A 21,508-nucleotide genomic window follows, 5' to 3' on the forward strand; every position below is an offset into this window, starting at 1 on the left:
GTAGCAGAAGAAGATGACTCCAAGTGTGGTGCTGAGACTGAGAGCAAGTAAAAACAAGTCACCATGTATAAATAATAGGGTTTTATTTTAGCACATCAGAATTTGGAAAGTAAATTACATATTCAGTAATCTGTTGTATGCAACTTATACTGATCTTTTTTAGCAAGTCATACATTTTCAGTTTCTTTTCAGAGCATTAAGATGTCCTACTGAACTTCTGAATGCTTCTTAAAATGAGGAGTGTGATGAGCTAGTGATAAACAAATGTGGGAATCAGTAAACATCAATCAGGAGTCCAGGACAGATCAGTGATAATGATCAACACTGCCATCACTAGACAGTGATTGGAAACACTCGATGAAGAAAGTAATATAAACATAATTAATCAAAAATCTGCTTGCTATTATCAACCTGATTCGGAAGGAAAACAATCAATAAATACAAGGGCCAGAGTGTATCTGGAGACAGCATAATGAAGAGCTTGAAAGCACTGAAGTGACTGGAGCCCCTGGAAAAACTCCAGCAGAATTCAGCATCTCCACCCTCGAGGTGCTATACAGATGTAAGGGGCTGAAGCTGTTCTGTGTGGCTTAGCTTGGGGTAGACTATTATGCTTTCATAATAAATTAAGAGTTTACTGAGGAAAGAGGCTTTTATAACAGGAGGAAAAAAGGTATCAATTGGCATTGGTGAAGAAACAAAGAGGCTGGAACACAAAAGGAGACACCATAGCTTGCCACTCCAGTGATGTGTGAAGGGACTGGGTATCGAGCAAATTTATGGCATAGTTCCCATTCCCACTTGCTCAGATGTTAGCCACTATTAAGATGTGGATCCCTTTTTCAGAATAAATCATTCAGACCCTGTGATGTAACTGCTTTGCAGCCTGATGCAGAGTAGACAAAATCCTTATACCTAAAGCCCTAGACATAGATGACTGCTGCTGTTTCTCCATTTAGTTTCTCTTTTCCTCTTCTGGCTGCCTCTTCCTTGTGTGTTGTCCTCACACTTCCTTCCCCCTGAAGGGCCTGCTGGTCTGCTCCTGCAGAGCAGCACCTGCACAGCTGCTCTCTGGGGAGCTCCTGCCACAGGAACACCCAGGAGGAGCCCATCTGCTCAACTGCCTCCCAAGACAGCCCTGAGGGACCAAAGCACATTGCTGGATGCTGACACACAGCTCCACAGCATCCCTAAAACAAATCCACTGTGGACAGGAAACTGGATCCAGCTCAGTGAATAGTGACAAAGCACACTGAAAAGTGACTGGTCACCCCTGGGACAAACACAAAGCCATTTCCTCAGGGCAGGGCAAAGCTCAGAAGTCTCACTTTGCTCTTTCATGCAGCTCAAGTTTTTATTTTCCCATAACAAGTTCTGCCATACATCTGCAGTGATCTTCTCTGCCTATCAACAGCTTCCTTGTGGCACTTCCCTCAACAGACTTTTAATAATAACATGGACTAATAATAACAATAATGGTTTATTTCTTCACACATTAACAATCTTTCATTCAGGAAGCCTGGAAAATGTTTCTATGAAGTAAATCATAGAATCCCAGAATGGCTTGGGTGGGAAGGGACCTTAAAGTTCATCTCATTACAACCCCTGCCATGGGCAGGGACACCTTCCACTATCCCAGGTTGCTCCCAGCCCCATCCAACTTGGCCTTGGACACTTCCAGGGATAAGGCAGCCACAGCTTCTCTGAGCACTCTGTGCCAGGGCCTCAGCACCATCTGAGTAAAGAACTTCTTCCTAATATCAAACTAAGCTTCTCCACTTTTAGTTACAAGCCATTCTCCCTTACCCTATCACTGCATGCTCTTGTAGAAAGTACACATACTATACACAGAGACTGCTGGAACTAATGCACAGGTGAGTAACAAACACCTGTTTTGTGATTTCCTAGGGATTCAAATCTTTTCATCTCCTGCCCTAATTCTTTCCCCTGGCCCCCACTACTGTGGCGACTGCCTAAAAACTTTAGGTATTGTAATAGTTAGGAATAGCTAAATGTAGCTTGCAACGTGATTCATGAAAGTGCTTTAAATCAAATCCTATTAATATCCCAGCCCACAGAACAGAACACAGTACATATGAAAAGGAAAATCTGCAAAGCACAGCAGATACTCAAAAAATCAGTAGAGGAATTGCCCTTAAAATCTAAAAAACTTCATGGTTTCAGTGTCCAGCCTCTTTTAAAAATTATTTCTGCTATTGAAGAGTGGGTTGAACACTGTTCACTTCTTTTTCAAAGGAAAGTGTTTGTAGAAAATATCTTCTCTTTTATTTTTCTAAATGTCTTTTGGAGCTGAAAAATGTGAGTTTCTTTTTCAAGGATTATTTTTTCTCTTTATTCAGTTTTCTAGCCCTTCTTGCCCTTGCCAGTTAACCCAATAATCAAGAGAAAAAAAAAAAATTAAGAGCAACCCCAAACCCCATCCATTATCTGTTGTCTTTTTTTGTTCCCCAAACCATTCTGAATACTTTAAAAAAATCTGTAAAAATTCCCTGCTGCTGCAAATTGAATGAAATATTTTCAGTTTTCAGCAGATCAACAATCCAGTTGAGCATGCAGAGTGCTTAGATGCCTGAGCAGCAGCACAGGGATTGGGAATACAAATTAAAATTTAAGGAAGAAAACCATAGGGCTACGTACATTCCCACAGTGAGTATGGAAAATATAAATTATATTCCCTTGTTTTTTTCCTTCCTAAGTAGCACCTGGTAGGTTTCCCCAAAGATGAATTGCACCTCTTCCTCTCCCTCTGACTGACTTTGATCATTTCCCAATTCCTTCTGATTCTGACATGGAGGAGCCTCACATTTGGGCTCTATTCCTTTTACCTACTCCAAGGCAGGAGGTACAGGAACAGAAGACCTGGAGCCTCATGTAAACTGAGTGGCATTGCAACTTCAAATTATTCACATATAAAACTAACAGCTCCTCAGAGGAGATTCTTATCCACTTGTGGCCACAGTTCCACCATTCAGCCATTAAATTACCTGTAAAGGAGGATTTGTCAGGCATTGTTGTGATACTAATGGAGCTCATCCTACTTTATAATTGGCAGAAAATCAGCCATCAAGAATCACAGAACATCTGATTTTCCAATTAAATCCTGCTGTAGTTTGGACTGTGTTTTTATTGCAGAGAATGTGCCTGGCTGCCTGAATATTGCTTGGGCAACAGGGAGAAAGATCTATTCTTGAGCTATTCACACTACAATCATCTGCTTTTCTCCATGCAAATTGGCTTGGAATGAGTTTATTTTGTCCCTGTATCAATAATCAATAGCAAGACTAAAAGACAAGGAAGAAAGACAATGGAGCAACCTGAAGTCACTGCAAAGAGCTGAAGGGAAAAATGCACAACAAAGTAAGCAAAGACAAACTGACCTTACAAATTCATGGAAACCCCAGAGAGCAGCAAGGAGGAGTTGCCAAGGATGAAAATCAAGAGGCAGACAGGGAAGAATCCCTGTGCTCAGTCATTGCTCTGTTGAGCTCCTTGCCACAGCTTTCCAAGGAATTTGTCTTGCAGGGAACAGCATGTGTGATGCTGGTGTCAGATGGGATCTGTTCACAGGCCACACTCTTTGCATATGATTTCCCTCCTCATGTTTTCACAAACAATGTGTCAGTGACATGAGAAACAGGAGAGGAGAACAGATACAATTTCTCTGTGTGTCTGCTTTAATTTTTCACCCTAAAATGATGGAAGTGAATGCTGGATCCTTGGTTTGGGAACATTCCACAGGGGTGTAGGGGGCAGGAGGGAGATGATTCCATTATGGCAATATTTGATTTTCTTCCATGCTCATAACAGAGAGGGCTGCATAAAATTCCTGTAAAACCTATGTTAAAAAACAAATAATGAAAACACCAACAAAAATATGCTGCAGCTTACACATTAACTCTTCTGAGATTTTAGAGAGTGTTAGCAATGGAAGAAAAAGATAAGTACAACTTTTTATTAAACTAGAAGGACACATTTCATTCAACTAAGACAGAACCAAACCCCATGATTCCCCCTGGTTTACAATGTTACACTCCAAGAGTATCCTAAATTATATAATACAAATAAAAATATGAATATTGCCTTATCCATATCCTTCAATCGACTTTTCATCTTACTGGTTTTATTTCTAAAAGAGTGTGCACTTCTCAACAGATAGACAAGATCATTCTTAGCATTACCAGGAAGAAAAAAAATTTGGATTTTCCAAATGCAACAGAAAAAAAAATATTCCCACAAAGACTTAGATGTGCTCATGCATGTACATATGTGACATGCTGCCTTTGGGTCTAACCCAACAGGTACAGCCTAAGAGCCCCCTGTGCCTTGGGATGCTGAAGCACAGAGCTCTAACATTCTGCCCACATGCTCTCCTGGTGAGGATGATTCACAGTCACATCGTTTCTATATCGAGATGTGAACATACACAATCACATGGACTTCGGAGCAGTGCCCATCACCCAGGCACCCAGCCTTTCCCTTCTCCTGCTGCACACATGTTCCTCCCTCCAGCCACGCTGATCACTTCTTTTGTCCTTTTTCTTGAAGCTCTGTTCTTTGGACAGACTTTCCAGCTCCCTCGGGGAGTGCCCACCGCAGGGGTTTACTGACTTGCTCCATAATGACACCAAAAGCAAACAGGACTGGAACAGGCCAGCTTGGGCAGGGCTCAGAGCAACCTGGTCTAGTGGGAGCTGGCCCTGCCCACAGCAGGGATTGGAACAAGATGATCTCTGAGGGTCTTCCAACCCAAACCAGTCTGGGGTTCTAGGAAAATACCAATTATTACCTGCTACCCAAGTCAAACCCAAAGCATGTTCAGGTGCTGAGGATTCTTTCTTCCTTATCTCTGGATGTCTGATCAGAAAAAGGACAAAAGTGGACTCTTCGTTTCAGATATTTTATTAGAATGGTAAGTACAAATTCAAACTAACAGTTTTCAAACATGTGAACACAGAGAAGACTCTGTTTTTAATTGTGTCTAAAGGAAACCATGATTGTGTTATTTAGTGTATTCCACAAGGACCAGAATTTGCCATTTTTACCCCCAAAATTAAGCATGGAGATGTTACAAGACTTCATAACTAACAGGACTTAGACCTTGGCCCTGTGGAAATAATCATAAACTGGGCTAAGGGGCCCAAATTCCACCCAGGTTCTACAAAACAGCTGGAAGAGAGGGAAAAAAATGACTCTGATGAAAACCCATGTTGAGGGTGGCTGCTGACAGTGGTCAGACTGGCTGTGTGAGGGAAGTTGGTCTCCCAAAACTCTTGGGTGAACCAGAACAGGCTCTCCAGGACAGTGATCACGGTACCGAGCCTGATGGACACATGGTGGGATGGCTGGGGGTGTCCAGTGCCAGCACAGGATCCTTGATAGTCTTAAGCTGCACCTGGGGAAGTTTAGGCTGGGTATCAGGAAGAATTCCTTCACAGAGTGAGTAGACATTGGAATGGGTGGCCCCAGGGAGGCAGTGGAGTGGCCTGGCACTCAGTGCCCTGATGTAGCTGACCAGGGGTGCTGATAGGTTGGACTTGATGGTCTCAGAGCTCTTTTCCAACCTAAGTCATTCAGTGATCCTGGGCCCCTTCCAGCTCGGGAAGTTCAGTGATTCCGTCACAGAGATCCTGTGAACCTGCACAGCCGAGCCCGTGAGCAAAAAGCCCTCGCAAAGACTGAAGGATGAACGGAATCAGAGAATATTCTCAGTTGGGAGAGACCCACAAGGGCCATCGAGTCCAACGCTGGGCCTGCACAGGACACCCAAGAACCCCTCCATGTGCCGTCATCGGCACATTTCTCGAGCACTCAGGCTCGGCGCTGTGACCACATCCCTGGGGAGTCCGTTCTAGTGCCCGACCACCCTCTGGGCGAAGAACCCTTTCCTCCCGCGGAAGTCGCGCACAGCGAGGAGCCGTGCCCTCAGCCTCCCGTTCCCCAGGCCAGCCAGCCCGAAGGCTCCGAGGCGGGCGGCGAGGCGGAGCCGGGTCCGCCATGCGCCCCCTCCCTCCCTCAGCCCCCTCAGCGCTCCCGCGCACGCGCACGAGGCGCCACCGCCCCGCGCGCCTTTCCCCCGCTCCCCGCCCCGTGCGCTCCCGGCGCGCCCCGCGCACGCTCGCCGCTGACGTCACCGCAGCTCGGCGCCCGCCGCCATTGGAGTCGGCGGCCGCCGCTGCCCCGCTCGCTGCGGCCCCAGGCCCGGCCCGCGGGCATGTGAGAGAGCGGGCCGGCACCGGCATCGCCAGCGCCACGGCTGAGCCGCGCCACCGCCGCCTGCACCGCCGTCCCCTGAGGAGGCGCCCCGAGGAGGTGCCAGGCGGCCCCTTTCCCTCCCCCTCGGCCCCGGCCCCTTCCCCGCCCGGCCGCCGCCTGAGGGGAGAGGCGCCGCCGCCGCCGCCCCTCCGCCAGGCCCCGGAGCTCCGCGCCGCGCCGAGCGGCCCTGCCTCGTCCCCCGGCGCTCTCTGCTGAACCACGGGGCCCTGTGCATGAATTATGTCTGCCACAAGCGTTGACCCTCAGGTGAGTGAGTGGCGAGGCGGCCCGTGGGCGGGGGGATTCCCGGGCCTGCGGCTGCAGGCCCCGCGAGGCTTTTCTTCTCCCCCTCGGCTGCTTTAGACCTCCATCGTTCTCCTTAACTTCCCCCGTGGGCACAGCACGTTCCCGCCTCCTCCCCGGAGCCGGGGCCATTTCTCAGGAAGGCCGGTGCTGAGTGATACGTGGAACACGCTGCTCCAGCCCCGGTCCAAACAAAACTTGAGATGCTGCTGGCCATTTTTAGAAGTCTCTTCCCCGTCCTCAGAAGCTGTGGGGTTTGCAGTGCCTATGACAATATAAGCGTTTTTTCTAAAATTAACTTTTTTATTTCCCTTTTCTTTTTTTCCCCGTAATCACGTGCTGTGGCTTCTCAGAGACCGAAAGGACAGGATAATAAAGGTGAGAAATCATGCTGTGATCTGGTCGCTTAAATTGTTACTGTAAGAGATCAGTTACACAGGTACCTGTAGGTGAGCAGAAATGTATCGCTGTTACTCTGCATGGAAATCATCTGGGAATGAGGGAATGTGTGCATTGTTTCAAAAATAACATCGACTGCCATTCATCCAAGCTTGCCTGCATCCCACTTAATGCTGCTGGATTTGCAGTGGGAAGGACTGTGTTGGTACTAAATAGTTCTCCCTGTTTAAGAAGAAGCAGGTTGCTATGTAAAGTCACAAGGATATCCCTGTACAATTGATGTATTTTTGCCTACTTTTGCACGCTCTGTGAATGCAGTTGTGTTGCTGCTCTGCTGTTGGCTGAGATATTTACTTAAGCCTATAAACTTAATAATTTTGGGAACTTAAAAGATGGTTAACATCTGATGAGATAATAGGCATTTGTATAACTCTTCTGCTCCAATTGAAATTAAACTTAGTAATAAGTCATCTAAAAAATACCTTAATTACTGTGATTGCTAACAAGCACGTAACTCTTTAAACTTAGAAAGTATTAATATCCAACTCATAAATGCTTTTTAATACATCTTAACCTGCCTTGAAAATCCAGCTCCTTCTAGTTGAAGAAGCACATCTCCATGTGTTTGTAAACACTCTTTTACTGCTACTCCCCTTGAAAACTTTGCAGGAATACTCTGCTAAATTCCCAAACTTGTTTGCTAAACATTTTATTTAGTGTAGCATTATATTTAGTTCAGCTGTTCTATGAAATAGGTAAATGCAGCAAGTACCACACCATATATTTGACCTTTTTTTCTGAATTTAAACAGGAAATTATTTGAAGGGACCTAATAGCTCTTTGGGTTTGTATGTCATTCAGTAATGGGTTTGAAATGCTTATCAGACATTCTTTTATGCTGAAGTAGGACTTTATGGCAGATATCTTTTTTTTTACAGATGAGAATGTTGAAACTTAAGTTTTCCTGAAAATATCAGGATACCAAAGCTCTTAGCAGTCTTCATTTCATAATTAAATGTAACCTCACCTCATCTTATTTTAGCCAGCTTAAGCAGTGAATAACACTCGCTGGGAGAACTGTGAGTTTGTGTGTTCTAATTATGGGCCAGAACAATAGATGTTGTTTCCCAATCTTTTTTCACAAAATTGTTCTCCATAATGATTTTTTGTTGGGAGTTAATTCACATGAGTTGTTTACTCACCCTCAGCTATAGAATTTTTAATTACTATTTTTTTTTAATTTATTCAAACTTTGTTTTCTAAGCAGTAATATAAAGAGAAACTATCTGGGGGGGTGGGAAATGTCATCCCTTGGTCTTTTTATGAGTCTTTCTGGCTTGCAGAAGAAATATGGCTTTTCCTAAAGTAGCATAGGGTGGAACATCACTCCTGCAATGCTGCTGCTGCTGTTATAATGTGCTGTAACCCTTTTTTTGTAGTACAAAATGGTTCGTTACATCAGAAGGACACAGTTCATGACAGCGATTTTGAACCTTACCTTTCTGGGCAGTCAAATCAGGTTAGTGTATTTTTAACTTAGTTTTTTTTTTTTCTTTAGGCATGCTGTTGGCACTCCATTCATAGGATTGTGTGGAGGGAGCAAATGCCTTAAATAGAAATGGAAAAAGAAATGACAGCATATTGTGTTACTTGGTGATACAACCAGCATTTGTGTTCCCAAAGCTAATATTACTCTGCATCTCCAGATGGCCACAAGTGAAAATGAAGTTGATGCTCCAAGGAGCTGGAGCTGATTCCTCCTCTCCTTGTAGGTTGTTGGTGTGGCTGGACTGGGACAGCCTGATCTTAGAGTTCTTTGATAGGCCAGTTGCTTGTGGGAGTTTAAAAATTCTGCTTTTGGCCTCTCCTGATTTCTATTATTTATATAATCACAGAAATTAATGTAGTTGAGATTTGGGTTGGATCCTCTCTAGGTACTTTGTAGAGTTGTCCCATTTTTTACACTTCAGCAAATGTTGTTGTTCTTTCATGTCCTCTGATATATTTTAAAAATTAAAGATGTATTACTTAATAGTAAGGAACTGTAATGTAAACTCTCATTATAACGTACATTAAATCAACATCCATGACTAAAATACCATTATAATTGAAAGTATTCTCTGAAGTAATTTTTGACTTCACATTCAGAGTTTTAAACGGAACAAAATGTATAGAAAATGGAGAAGCAAAAAGTTTTCATTCACAAGTATGAAATACCATTTCAGAGAGAAACATTTACCAGAGGTAAATGATGGGATTGCAAATTGTTACATTTTAAAAAGGAAATTTATAGTTCAGCCTGAAGCTGTCAGATGCCAATGTTAATATTGATGACATCACTGAACTTGCTTGCAGCATAGACATGTTCTCCAGACTTCAAATAATTTAATGGGAGCCATTCCTTCTTTTGGAGTTAATGTGCTGTGGAAGGTAGAAAAGCCTTTGTGGGGAAAAAAGTAAGCAAAATCCTAATTTTTAATGCAGAATTAATGATAAGAGAAATTGAGGTTTTCACCTCCCTCTGAATTTTTAAAATTGTGCTTCATCACATTTGTATGTGATTTTTAATGACTTAAAATTAAACTGTGAAATATACTGAATGTTCACATAGAAAAAATATACCCATCTATTATAGTTTTATTCTGGGAAGTTTGTCTTTGCTGTCAACAAGCCAAATTATTAGGATTAAATAGAAAAATTGCTATGGCTGTTAGAATTTTCGTAATTATTATAAAAGTTTTCTTTATGAAAGCGTAGCTCCATTGACCAATTTATTTATGCTGCAGTGAAAAATTGGCATGGCACAAGAAACAATTGTGTAGGTCCTCTTACAATTTTAAGTGGAAAGTGACAGTAGCATTAATTAGGACTGTGAGATTTTGTTCTGAAGGCAACCATGTTGCTGAACAAAGCCTTATTATCCAGTTATCCAGTCAGATTTATTCAGCCCTTGAAAATTACTGTAAAGTACAGATGACTTCAAAAAAAGATTTAAAGCCAACTCTATTTAAAATAAAATTAAGAAATTAAAGCCCCAGCTGACACAATAATATATTTAACATCAAAAGTCAAATGTAAGTGAGTAATATTGTGTTAAAAGTACTTTTAAGAGCAGAGAGAACTGAGTCAAGTAGACTCTTCATATACAGATTTACACTCAGCAAGAAAAGCATCCTTCTGTAAAGTCAGAGAGAACCAAGACAGTGTTCCTATGGAACAGGGAATTACCAGCAAGGAGCATATTTTGGAGGAAATGAGATTCTTTCCTAATTACCAGAGTGGTTGAGTTGATTTTGTTTGGGGGTTTTTAATAAAAAAAGGTCAAGGATAAGTTTATTGAAATAAATGTTCTGCTCTTAAAGGGATGAACTTCTGTCAGGATTTCTCTTACACACTGGCATAAAGCCAGTCAAAATAGTTTGAATGTGTGGTAAAACTGGCTGCTGAAACTTTCATTGAATCTTGTTAGAATCCTTGTGGAGACTTTACATGCTGTGTGAAGAGATGACAGCTGCAAGAATTGTCTAAAATCATTTAGCCTAAATATTTCTGAGACAAAACACTTGCTTTTCTCTAGGCTTACTCTTTTTGGTCTTAAAATCTAAACTTACAGAATTTATGAGCATAAGTATTTCAGAGAACTACTTCTGTCTCCTCCCTTTCATCTGTATTTGTTTTTAATTTTTTTCTTAAACTAACACTATGAAATATAACATTCAGCAGTGTCAAAGTCTTTCAGAAAAATGGGTTTTTATGCTAAATATTGATTACCTTAGCTTGGGAGGCTCAGAAAACTCAGTGTATTTTAGAGGATCTTCTCAGAGGAAGGTGATTTCTGTACCTCTTGTTAGTGATAGAATTTGTGTGTAAGTAAAGGCAGCTTGAAAAGTGGCAGAGATCATTTCTTTTGAGTCAATAACATTTGATTTAGGCTGTTTCAGTCTCTGAAGTGTTTGCACTACTGTATGGAAGTCTTGGAGGCATATTGTGGTATCATTCTGTGTATGAAACATAAGGCTATTTAATTACTCTGGCTTTGAGGTGTCATGGAAAAGAGGTCATTGAAAAATGAGCAGTAAAAATTATTCTGTATCAATTGGATACTAGGCTTATCTTCAGCAAGGAGGGGATTTTACTTTTTTTGTTTTTAAGGAAGCTGAGAAATAATCAGATTTTTGGAAAATGGTGCCGTTTTCCTGGTTTTGCAGATAGATTTTTTCTTTTCAAGTTTGAAATCTAGCAGTTTGAAAGAAGAGTTCCTCTTCTTAAAATAGTCTTTATGAGTAAGGAAAGGCGAGCTACTGTTTGACTCATTAACGGGAGATGTTGACCTTCCCACCCCCTCTCTGGTAATTACAGTTGGAGTGTCACTTTGGAAGGTCTCCAATATAAGTGCTTCAAGTTGATTTAAAGAGGAATAAAACCCACTTTAGAACATCCTGGCTTTGTTCTTTTGCATTGCTGAATGTAAGAATCATATGGAGTGCTTCAAGATCAGGTGCCAGCAAAGTGTTAGTGAGAGGAAAAGTTTCTCAGCTTGATCTAAGAAACAGTTGAAGTGGAGGAAATTTCAGAGGGGATCTGTTGGTTTATAAATGTTTGGTCTCTTGTTTCATGAGTGGGAGAGATGTCCTGTTTGAAAGGACAGTCAGGAACACTCCTGCACAGTTGTAACTTTACTACTGAGGGGGAAAAGGACTTATGCAACAGGCTGGAAAGGGTCTTTCTCCAGGATTTGGGATGGGCTGTGTCATGTGCCATCTGGTCATGGATTTGTCTCTGGTGCACCAGGCCCTTTAATGTCAGCTTGTATCTCTTACCTCTGGCAAACTTTGCGTGTGTGTCAGAAGTAGCCTGTGTATGTTCTACTGCTTGAGGTGTGGGTTTTTTGTTGGAGACTGTTGGCCCCTAAACTCCATAATGAGGATTGTAACAGTATGTTATATGTATTGTCATATTAAGGTGATTAGTCTAAAGCTTCTTCCATGTGGCACTCTAGAAAGTGTGAATATCCTTAGTTCTGTGAGCTACAAAATATAGTTAGATGTGTTCCTTGCAATAATTTGGAGTGTTGGCTACTAAATAACCTTAGTAGTGTGAGATTACATGGTTTCAACACCTCAAGTACTAGCCTCAATGTGAGCCCCTAGTCCTGGGGTATTATGAATGCCCAGATACTTAATTTTAGCCCCGAATCCTTCTTGGAATGTGAACTAAGATCTGTCATTAGAAATTACATTTCTTTGTCTCCACTGTTCTTTTCTGTTTGGTGCTGTGGCTATTTATAAATGAAAGGTTTATTTATCTGGTGACTGTTTTTTCTCTTTAACAGAACAGTAGCTATCCATCAATGACTGATCCTTATCTGTCCAGTTATTATCCACCATCTATTGGGTTCCCCTATTCTCTCAGTGAAGCACCATGGTCTACAGGAGGAGATCCTCCTATCCCTTATCTCACCACCTATGGACAGCTCAGTAATGGGGATCATCATTTTATGCACGATGCCGTTTTTGGACAGCCTGGGGGTCTGGGAAATAATATCTATCAACACCGCTTTAACTTTTTCCCTGAAAATCCTGCCTTCTCAGCTTGGGGAACAAGCGGATCCCAAGGACAGCAGACACAAAGCTCAGCATATGGGAGCAGTTACAGCTACCCACCCAGTTCTCTGGGGGGTACCATTGTGGATGGACAAACAGGATTTCATAATGATACATTAAATAAAGCTCCTGGAATGAACAGTATTGAACAGGGAATGGTTGGACTTAAGATTGGTGGAGATGTTACAACTTCTGCAGTGAAAACAGTAGGTTCTGTTGTTAACAGTGCCGGGATGACAGGCGCCCTCTCTGGGAATGGTGGATCTAATGTAAACTTGCCAGTATCTAAACCAACCTCCTGGGCTGCTATTGCCAGCAAGCCTGCAAAACCACAGCCTAAAATGAAAACAAAATCTGGACCTGTAATCGGAGGAGCGTTGCCTCCTCCCCCTATAAAGCATAATATGGACATAGGTACTTGGGACAATAAGGGTCCTGTGGCAAAAGTTCCTGCCCCCCAACAGATACCTTCTCCTCAGTCTGTTCCACAGCCACAGCAACCAATTGTTCAGCCCGTTCCAGCTCAGCCTCCTCCATTGACTCAGCCACAGTATCAGACCCCTCAGCAGCCACCCCAAAACCGCTGGGTAGCTCCTCGCAACAGAAATGCAGCTTTTGGCCAAAGTGGAGGAACTGGGAACGACACCAACTCAGCTGGCAGCACCCAGCCCAACCCCGTTCCGAGCGGTGAGTCCCATCCTGTCCTTGAAAAACTGAAAGCTGCTCACAGCTATAACCCTAAAGATTTCGAATGGAACCTTAAAAATGGACGTGTGTTCATAATAAAGAGCTATTCCGAGGATGATATTCATCGTTCCATTAAATATTCTATTTGGTGTAGTACGGAACACGGCAACAAGCGCCTGGACAGCGCTTTTCGCTCCATGAACAGCAAGGGCCCAGTGTACTTGCTGTTCAGTGTCAATGGCAGTGGACACTTCTGTGGAGTAGCAGAGATGAAATCACCTGTGGACTATGGCACCAGTGCAGGTGTCTGGTCTCAGGACAAGTGGAAGGGGAAATTTGATGTCAAGTGGATCTTTGTGAAGGATGTGCCCAACAACCAACTGAGACACATCAGGCTGGAGAACAATGACAACAAACCCGTTACAAACTCCCGTGATACACAGGAGGTGCCCTTAGAAAAAGCAAAACAAGTGCTTAAAATTATTGCTACTTACAAGCACACGACCTCCATCTTTGATGACTTTTCTCATTATGAAAAGCGCCAGGAAGAGGAGGAGGTGGTGCGGAAGGTAAACTTATTAAAAAATTTATTTTATACACAGATATGGGGAAAATGAAATGTGAAGGCTGCTATGGTGGAAAAATGTAAGTAGGAATTCAAAATGTTTTTAATACCTCTCAACTTGATGGTTTCTTGTGTGTTTACAACACAAATCTGATGCATATTTCTTTGTGAAAGTTTCACAAGTCAATGAGTTTCAAAGCAGAAAGCTAAGCAGTAATGCGGGTAAAGGACTTTATGTCCAGTTTATTGGAGTTTGATTTATTTTTTTATCTTAAAATGGTTAATAGAAATAGTTTCTGTTTCAGAATTGGGTTCTGCCAGTGATTGTCACTTAAGTTTTTTGCCTTAAATATAAGGTGTTTAAACACTGTTTGACTGGAACTGGGCTATCAAAATTGATACCTGTACTGGTATTTGAAATTTGTACATCACCTTTAAGAATAAGAAACCTGATTTTTGTTTATTCAGTTTATCTCTCTGAAAAAGAAAGAGTTGCATAATATTGCTGGAATAGTGCTAGAAAGAGTGCATTTATGCTGCTGAAGTCATGTGTATTATTTGGATAAATAAAGGTTTTCAGTTCCCAGGTTTAATCTGTCTACTAATTCTTGAAGTTTTGAGTGAAGATGTAGTGAGAGAAGTCTGGGCAGTAACTGGGAGAGTGTAGTAAAACTTTCCATACACTTTCATGGCTCTAAGTCTGCCACAAGGGATCTCTGTCCCTCTCCATCCCACTACCTCAGTTTCAAGAATGCCTTCCTCTAATTAGGCAGTCTAGAAGTAGTGACCTGACAAAGTAATAGGTGTCAGGATGTGTAGTTACTACTGAAGTAACACTTAAATTTGCTTGGTGTTGATAGTGTTTCCTAGACCTTTTTTGTATAGCATTGCAAATTCAGCATGTTTGACAGGCTGGTTTAGGGTAGCTCACACTTGCTTTAAGATGTTTTCAAAACAAAGACTTAATGCATGTTCCTGCAGCTTAAATTTTAAAACTGACATTTTAAAGTTTTTATTGCCATTTTAAAGTGAAGATAAAATTACTTAAACTGTCTTCATAGATTGTACCCTTAAACTGTGTGAGAAAAGGAGTTCAGTGTCTTTAAAACTTTGTGGCTGAACTTTTCCTGGCCATGATAGATGTGCATAGCTGACCTCAGCACAGCAGGGAAGGACAGCTTAAAATTGCAAGTATTTCTTGTGTACTCCCTGAGGGGTTCCACAAGGTAGAACCTAAAGGGCTTTACTTGAACACTTCATTTCTTCAGTAGATAATTAGCAATTCAATATTTAATGTGGCTGTGTCTTGGAGAGGTGTTCCCTTATGCAGGAGAGAGTCCTGACAAAGTGAGGCAGCCTAGGTTCCTCTGCCCAGTGTTTGTGGTGTAGTGGGGTGTGATTGGTTTGGGTTTTTAATTCTGATCCCTGTGCTCTGCTGCCAAGGCTGGAGGGGAGAGCTGTGGGTGTTTAAGAAGTGAGAGCACAGGGAAAGTGATAACAGATCTGCTCCTGCACAGATAAATCCCTGGCCTCAGCAGGATCTCAATGGTGGCACAAACAGCAGAATTCCTGTGCTTGGTAGGATCTCAGAGGGCTGGTGTTTGACTCTTGAGCTGATCTCATTTTGTGTTGATTTAATAAACACAACTAATTCCCTCTATCTGCAAAAATATTCTTACCCAGGTCACTGCTTTATTTATAACAGGATCAGTTTTTCAAAATAATGCATTTTCCTTCCTCATTTAAAACAGAGGCTATGGCTGGTATTACACATTCACAAAATAAACTATCAAGTCTAATTTAATATTTCTTAGATTCCTCTGAATAGCATAGAAAGTGGGACACCAAAGTACACTGAGGAAGGTAATAGTGCTGGAGAGCTAAAGCAGAGCAGCAATGAAGGAATGAAAAATAAGATGCTACTTGTCAGGTTGCACTCTATAAAACTTGATTGGAAAGTCACTGTTTTTTCCCCTTCATTGATAAAATGAATTTTAGAAGTCCAGCTGATTACTAGAAGAATTTGTTTTTTTTACAGAAGATACACGTACCTAAAGTTCTTATTGTTAAGAAGTTTGTGTTGTTAAAGTTCAAACCTTCCTGTTAACAAAGTTAGTCTTCCTATGACAATAATTTTTGAAGAATCTTATTGCCAGTTAAAGTATCTTACAACCTAATTGACATTTTCAGATAGTTGTTGGTTTATGTGCCATCTTAACTGATTTTCAGATTGCTGGGTTTAACTCATTATACTCTTGTTAAGCTGTAAAATCGTTGAAATTTTGTGCTTCCATTTCACTGCTGTTGTGATTACAAAGGGACACAATTCTTAAAAAGCTGTACATGGAGAGCTTAAATGATACAATTTCATTTATACACAAATACTTAGTAGAGAATAATAATGTCACCTGTGCAGGGCAAGCTGCTGTCATTTCAGCTCTTTAGATGGTTCCAGTTTGTTAATACCCAACATTTCCATGGCTGCTGTGTGCAGAGCCAGCTCCAGCTTGTGCTGCTGAGTTTAAGTGATGTAGGAGCCTCAGCGTCAATGCCAAATCGTCCAGTGAGGTTTTGGCAGGTACATTGCTGGATGAAATTCTTCCAAGTGCCAAAGATTGATCACTTTGCAGCATTGCTGAAAGAAGGTATCCCTCCAGAATTGAGAGAGGATTTGGTCATGCTGGGATATAAGTCCAGCTTTTGATTTGCCACACTGAAATACTTAACCAGAAACTGGGAGGGGATTAGGGTCTGGAATGAAACAGTAAAACAGTGAGTGGCATGAATTCTCACCTGACCCTCACAGCCTTTTTCAGTCAGTTCCAGAGCTACTTCTGTCATCAAAGCCCATGCTCTGAAAACTGTAAAAAAGTTGTGATGTGTGAGAGAACTTTAAAAAAAAATAGAGTATAATGTGGCATTAGTTAATATTTCCTAAAAGCATGCCATCAGAGCCTTAACAAAGCTGTCTTCCAAAGTTTAAAAGCTTGTGAAGACAAACTTGTTGCAGATCTTGGTACTTTACAGGTGACAGATGAGCTGTCAGCAGCTCAGGCTCCCAGATCTGCACCAAAGCAGATGGTCCCAGTTGCTGTATTGGGCTGCTGTACTGTCACCTCTGATTCAGGCTAGGCACTCAGCTCTACACCTTGGTCTTGTGTTGGCAGAGCTGCACGGTCTCAGAAAGCTCCTGAGTCAACAAGATTACCAGTTCTGCTTTAGGTGATTAAAAACTGAAAAGTGTTGGCTGGTGTGTGTTGGTACTTGGAAATACTCATTTTCTCCTAGCACTGCGTGATTCCTTTCAGTGATGAGCTTCCTGTGAACACAGTCACTGAACTTAAAATGATGGAATATTGTCGTTCTTCCAAAGCTCTAGTTAAAAAATATATTTTAATATTAATACCGAGATAAAGAAAACATTTCTATTTTTGTGTCTGAAGATGAATGCTTTGATCCCACTGACTTTAACCAAGTTTAGTAGGAAAGTTGAAGCTACTTTAGCCTGAGGTGAAGAGAAAAGAAGTTTGACAGGGAGGAGTGTCTCCAAGGTGGAAATCTCTGCAAGTTTTGTGGAAACCTATTTTCCCTGTGTCTGAAGACCACACAGATTAGTGTCCTGAAGGAGAAGTGTGCAGCTGGAGCTCTCCTGTGAGATATCAAGTGTATTCCACTGGAGAAGAGAAGCTGAAGGCTCCGGATCTTCAGAACCAAAATGAGCACAGCTATGTGAGCTGCTTACAGAACTGTTTGTTCTTACTTGCAGTAGTGCTAAATAGCAGTAAGGAAGAGAATTTGAGAGTTAGAGCTTCTAAAAAGCAACCATGCTCAAGAGCACGAAGAATTGTTACATCAGTTTATGTGGTTTCAGACATTTGTAAAGAGGAAGACTCAGATTAGCCCCCAAGAGAGAAAGCAAAAAGCAAGGTAGGAGGAACTGCTTGGGAACTTGCTCAGTAAAGAGCACCTTTTTACTGAATTAAAGAGTCTGAGCTGAGTTTCTGAATGCCATGAGCACTTCAGGTGGAGGTCTCAGGTGCTAGCCTGCCTCTTTTTATGTGGGGCTAGTCCATGAGAATGCAAAGCTTCCATTTCTAAAGAAAGTGGAATTAGGGAGGTCAGTGGATGACTACACAGAAACCTAAAAATAAGTTCAATAAGTTACATGAGGTGTCAGTGGGAAAGAGTGGGCTCATGAATATGGTAGGGCTGTAAAGGGGACGTACCACCTTGGAAATGGAAGTTGGAAATAGGATGAAACAATTACTTTTTGGAAGCCTGAAAATGGAGTTGATATGATTCAGTTCTAGATACTTTGTAACCATCTTTTGTTTGAAATGTCAGGCAGATATAAGCTCTTTTTATTAAGAACAACATGTAATGTTCTGATACTCTGCCATTAGGAAATGGCTTTTGCTGATAATTCATCATATCTGAGAGTTGAAAGACAGGAGGAATAGATTTTTTTTAATAAATTCTACCACTTTACACAGCTTGTTTTGTTGATTTGGTAAAACAACTTTGCTATCTCTTACTTCTGTCTTAAATTTTATATTAATAATTCATTCTGGACTTTGACTTAATTTTATTATGAAAATTAAAATACTAACATTCTGCCTGGAGGCAGTATATTCAGTTTTTAAAAATCTCTTCTGATTTTTATGCTGTGACCAGCTGAAGCAGCAGATGCAGTCTGTTACATTTACAGTGGTCGGTATATTAGCAAGTAAGCTTTACATCACAACAGAAATAATTCTGAGATTAACTTTATACAGAATGAGTCCACAAAGCAAAATATGAAGGTATTAGTTCAGGAGCTGGCTGGTGGTGGTGCTTAGGCTAGTTCACAGTTTCCTTTGGAATAGGATTTGGTGCCGTGTTGATGTGTTTAAGTACAGAATTGAGTCTTTCCATGCCAGTTCTGCACTGTAAGCAGCAGAAATGGGAAGGCTCAGTCCTTTCTGTTCAGTGTGCAGTGCTGCCCTAGCTGGAGGATGCACAGGACTAAGGCTCAGCAGCCTGGTTCCGCCCTGCTGTCCTTGCACATTCTGCACTTGTGGGGCTCCTGGAACCCTGAGTGAAGAAGTGCCCTGTTCTGCTGGGCTCTGCTCAGGTATCTCTGGAGCCCTGTGCTGCTGGGAGGGCACAGGATCACTGATGTGGAGCTCACTACAGGCAGCCCCCAGCTGTATCCCTTAGGTGACCTTTACTGGCTTCAGTATTTGTGATTAGGAGAAACTTGGGGAAAAGGCTTGGAGCCTTTTCCCCAAGAACTTGGGGAAAAGGCTCCAAGTGCTCCCCAGCACTTTGGGACACCCTTGGGTTGGTCAGTCCAGCTGTGCTGGGTTTTATCAGACTATGTATAAGCTCAAAATTTTCCTTCAACCTGATGTTGTTTCTATCTCTTACCCCCAGGTATTTCCCAGTGCTTCCCAGAATAGCTGAACCAATAGAAAGAATTAGGGACAGAATTTCTCAACAGCTCAAATCCCTGCTTTTACTGAATGTGACTAAACTCCAAAGTCATTTAAGTGCTTCAAAATTAGACCAGTTTTGTGGAGTTCACTAATCTGCCATCTGCTTTCTGCTCGTGTATTGGTTGTGCTACTACTGCAGTAGCTAAAATAATCCAGAAAGTAGAATATTGCAGATCCTGGTTCTCCTTAGGAGTGTTGATATTTCATACCTTTATCTCTCTGTGACCTTGATTTGAAGAGACTGCAGGTATTCATCCAGATGTTCCACCTGAGACTGCACTTAAAAACATTAAATTGTCAAGTCCTTGGGTTTGCTGGGTATGAACAGTATATTTATAAAATGTAGCAGCATTGTTTTAAGTGTGTAATTATCTGGGATCACATTAGTTCTGTTAAACTACTAAAAACTCTGCTTGTTCCTTTGACTAAAATCTTAACTTTTTTCTCTTTGCAGGAACGTCAGAATCGAAACAAACAATGAGAATAAACAAACAGTTTGATATATATACTAGAACTGATATTAGATTCGACTATGAGAAACAAAATTAAGTATAACTGGTGCTGTATCCTGGCATCAGGACAAACTAAAGCTTTCAGTTCCAGTATGTCTTCTCGTGCAGGGGAAAATAAGTTGTTGCATCTTTAAGTACATGGTAGTTTATTTTTGCCCAAGTGGATCTGCATTAATTTGTATCTTTTTTCTATGTAAAATTCTGTAGAAATCATTAATAAAGGTGTGTCTGTTTTTATTTTTTTAATTTGATAAACAGTTATATTAACCTAATGTGGACCTATACATGAGCATACTAAAGTGTCAGTGCTTCCCAAAGACTTTATTTTGGCACGAATTATGTTCCTAGCCAGATATAGAGATTATGGAGAATACATGACAAATCTTCCTTTTTCCTGCTCCCAATCCCTTTTTCTTCATGGCAGAAGTAAGAAACCATGCATTGATAATTTTTTTTTTCATTAAAAAAAAAAAACCTCGTAAGATACTGCACTTCAGAATTTTAAAATGAAAAAACCCCTAAATTTCTGATCACTTTGTGCAGCTGCTCTGCCTCTTTATTTATCTGTACAATTACTCTTTTAAAAAACTGCTGATGCGCCATGTTGGTTTTTTCTGTCTAGTAGAAAATCAAATTGTCAGTGGAATTGTTTCTCTGGAAAATATTTCCCTTTCACATTCTGTTAAGCAGTGCTTCAGTGTGCATCTGTTATTCCATATCCTGCCGAGGGTGAGCAAGACGCTTTCTCTCAGCCATAATTCTGCTTTACGGTTTTTGTAGCTTAATTAAATAATAATGTGATGCTATCGACATTGCAGGGGTTTTAAACAATGTGTTTAAACCTGTTTCAGCTTTCAGGTGTTATTAGTTAATTGCAGATCATTTTTAATCCTTCCCTTCATTACTCTCTCCCAACCCCCCCAAATCCTAATGCCATTTAAAGTTTTTATACCAATAATGCTGAGCTTTAACGTAGGAACTAATAGTACGGATAATATGATGGATTATGCCTCAGATATTTGAAATTGACAGTGTGTTTGTCGAATTTTTTTTTTCTGTTGGATGAGTAAAAAAACCTGTTTTAAGAAATTGAATTTGCTGTCATGTTTTTGTGGAGTGAGGGGACCGTCGGAGAACCTGTCACCAACTGGAGTTCCAGTTAAGCATGGAAATGGTGCTCATGTCCGCTGCTCTAGCACACTGAATCTGCACGTGTTTATTGTAGAGGATCTTTTACTATATTAGAAAGCAAGTATCTTCTGAATACTATTTACTCCAAAAGGACCTCCAATTTAAATAAAGTTTAATCTGTATCATTTAGACTTGTATTTAGAACGTATAACTCTGTCTCTGGACTGTTACTGCCTGTAAGGAGTAATGGACAGCATCAGATTAACTTTTTCCTCTAGGAGAATACAAGCCTTAATAAACAATACATATTTAGCAAGCTTGATGTCATTTTCATTTTTTCCCTACATTCAGTTGTCTTCCTCTGTTCCAATCACACTTTATGCTGATTCCTCAATTAAATCTTAAGTGAGAAGTGGTTTGATTGAGTAACTCAGATGTTTACTCTCAGCACACCTGAATGGTTTCACAGGACTCTACAGAGCACGTGTAAGGAGCTTTGACTGTTCCCATTCCTCAGAGGACCTGCATCCGTGTGCAGTGGCTGTCACTTGTGCTTCC

At 41.3% G+C, this 21,508-nt stretch overlaps 1 protein-coding gene across 2 annotated transcripts; it reads left to right on the top strand.

The window, feature by feature from the left end:
* Nucleotides 1-6,185: 6,185 nt before the first annotated feature.
* On the top strand, nucleotides 6,186-21,267 carry YTHDF1 (YTH N6-methyladenosine RNA binding protein F1). Of its 2 annotated transcripts, none has more exons than XM_050982094.1 (5): nucleotides 6,186-6,540; nucleotides 6,930-6,954; nucleotides 8,415-8,494; nucleotides 12,308-13,910; nucleotides 19,762-21,267. In XM_050982094.1, exons 1-4 carry the CDS (start codon nucleotides 6,514-6,516, stop codon nucleotides 13,880-13,882), a joined length of 1,707 nt encoding a protein of 568 aa, XP_050838051.1. In that variant the 5' UTR covers nucleotides 6,186-6,513; the 3' UTR covers nucleotides 13,883-13,910; nucleotides 19,762-21,267. The 2 variants fall into 2 exon arrangements, with proteins under 2 accessions (XP_050838051.1, XP_050838052.1); XM_050982095.1 differs by having other exon boundaries at nucleotides 6,190-6,540; nucleotides 12,308-13,834.
* The last annotated feature ends 241 nt before the right edge of the window (nucleotides 21,268-21,508 follow it).

Source organism: Serinus canaria, chromosome 20, assembly GCF_022539315.1.
Source record: "Serinus canaria isolate serCan28SL12 chromosome 20, serCan2020, whole genome shotgun sequence".
In the NCBI taxonomy this organism is placed as follows: domain Eukaryota; kingdom Metazoa; phylum Chordata; class Aves; order Passeriformes; family Fringillidae; genus Serinus; species Serinus canaria.

What these genes read in the sequence shown, in the direction of transcription:
- YTHDF1 (XM_050982094.1), top strand. Translation starts at nt 6,514, where the DNA reads ATGTCTGCCACAAGCGTTGACCCTCAG. An exon ending in GAAAGGACAGGATAATAAAG is followed by an intron (nt 6,955 to 8,414) that starts GTGAGAAATCAT and finishes CTTTTTTTGTAG; the next exon opens with TACAAAATGGTTCGTTACAT. An exon ending in TTTCTGGGCAGTCAAATCAG is followed by an intron (nt 8,495 to 12,307) that starts GTTAGTGTATTT and finishes TCTCTTTAACAG; the next exon opens with AACAGTAGCTATCCATCAAT.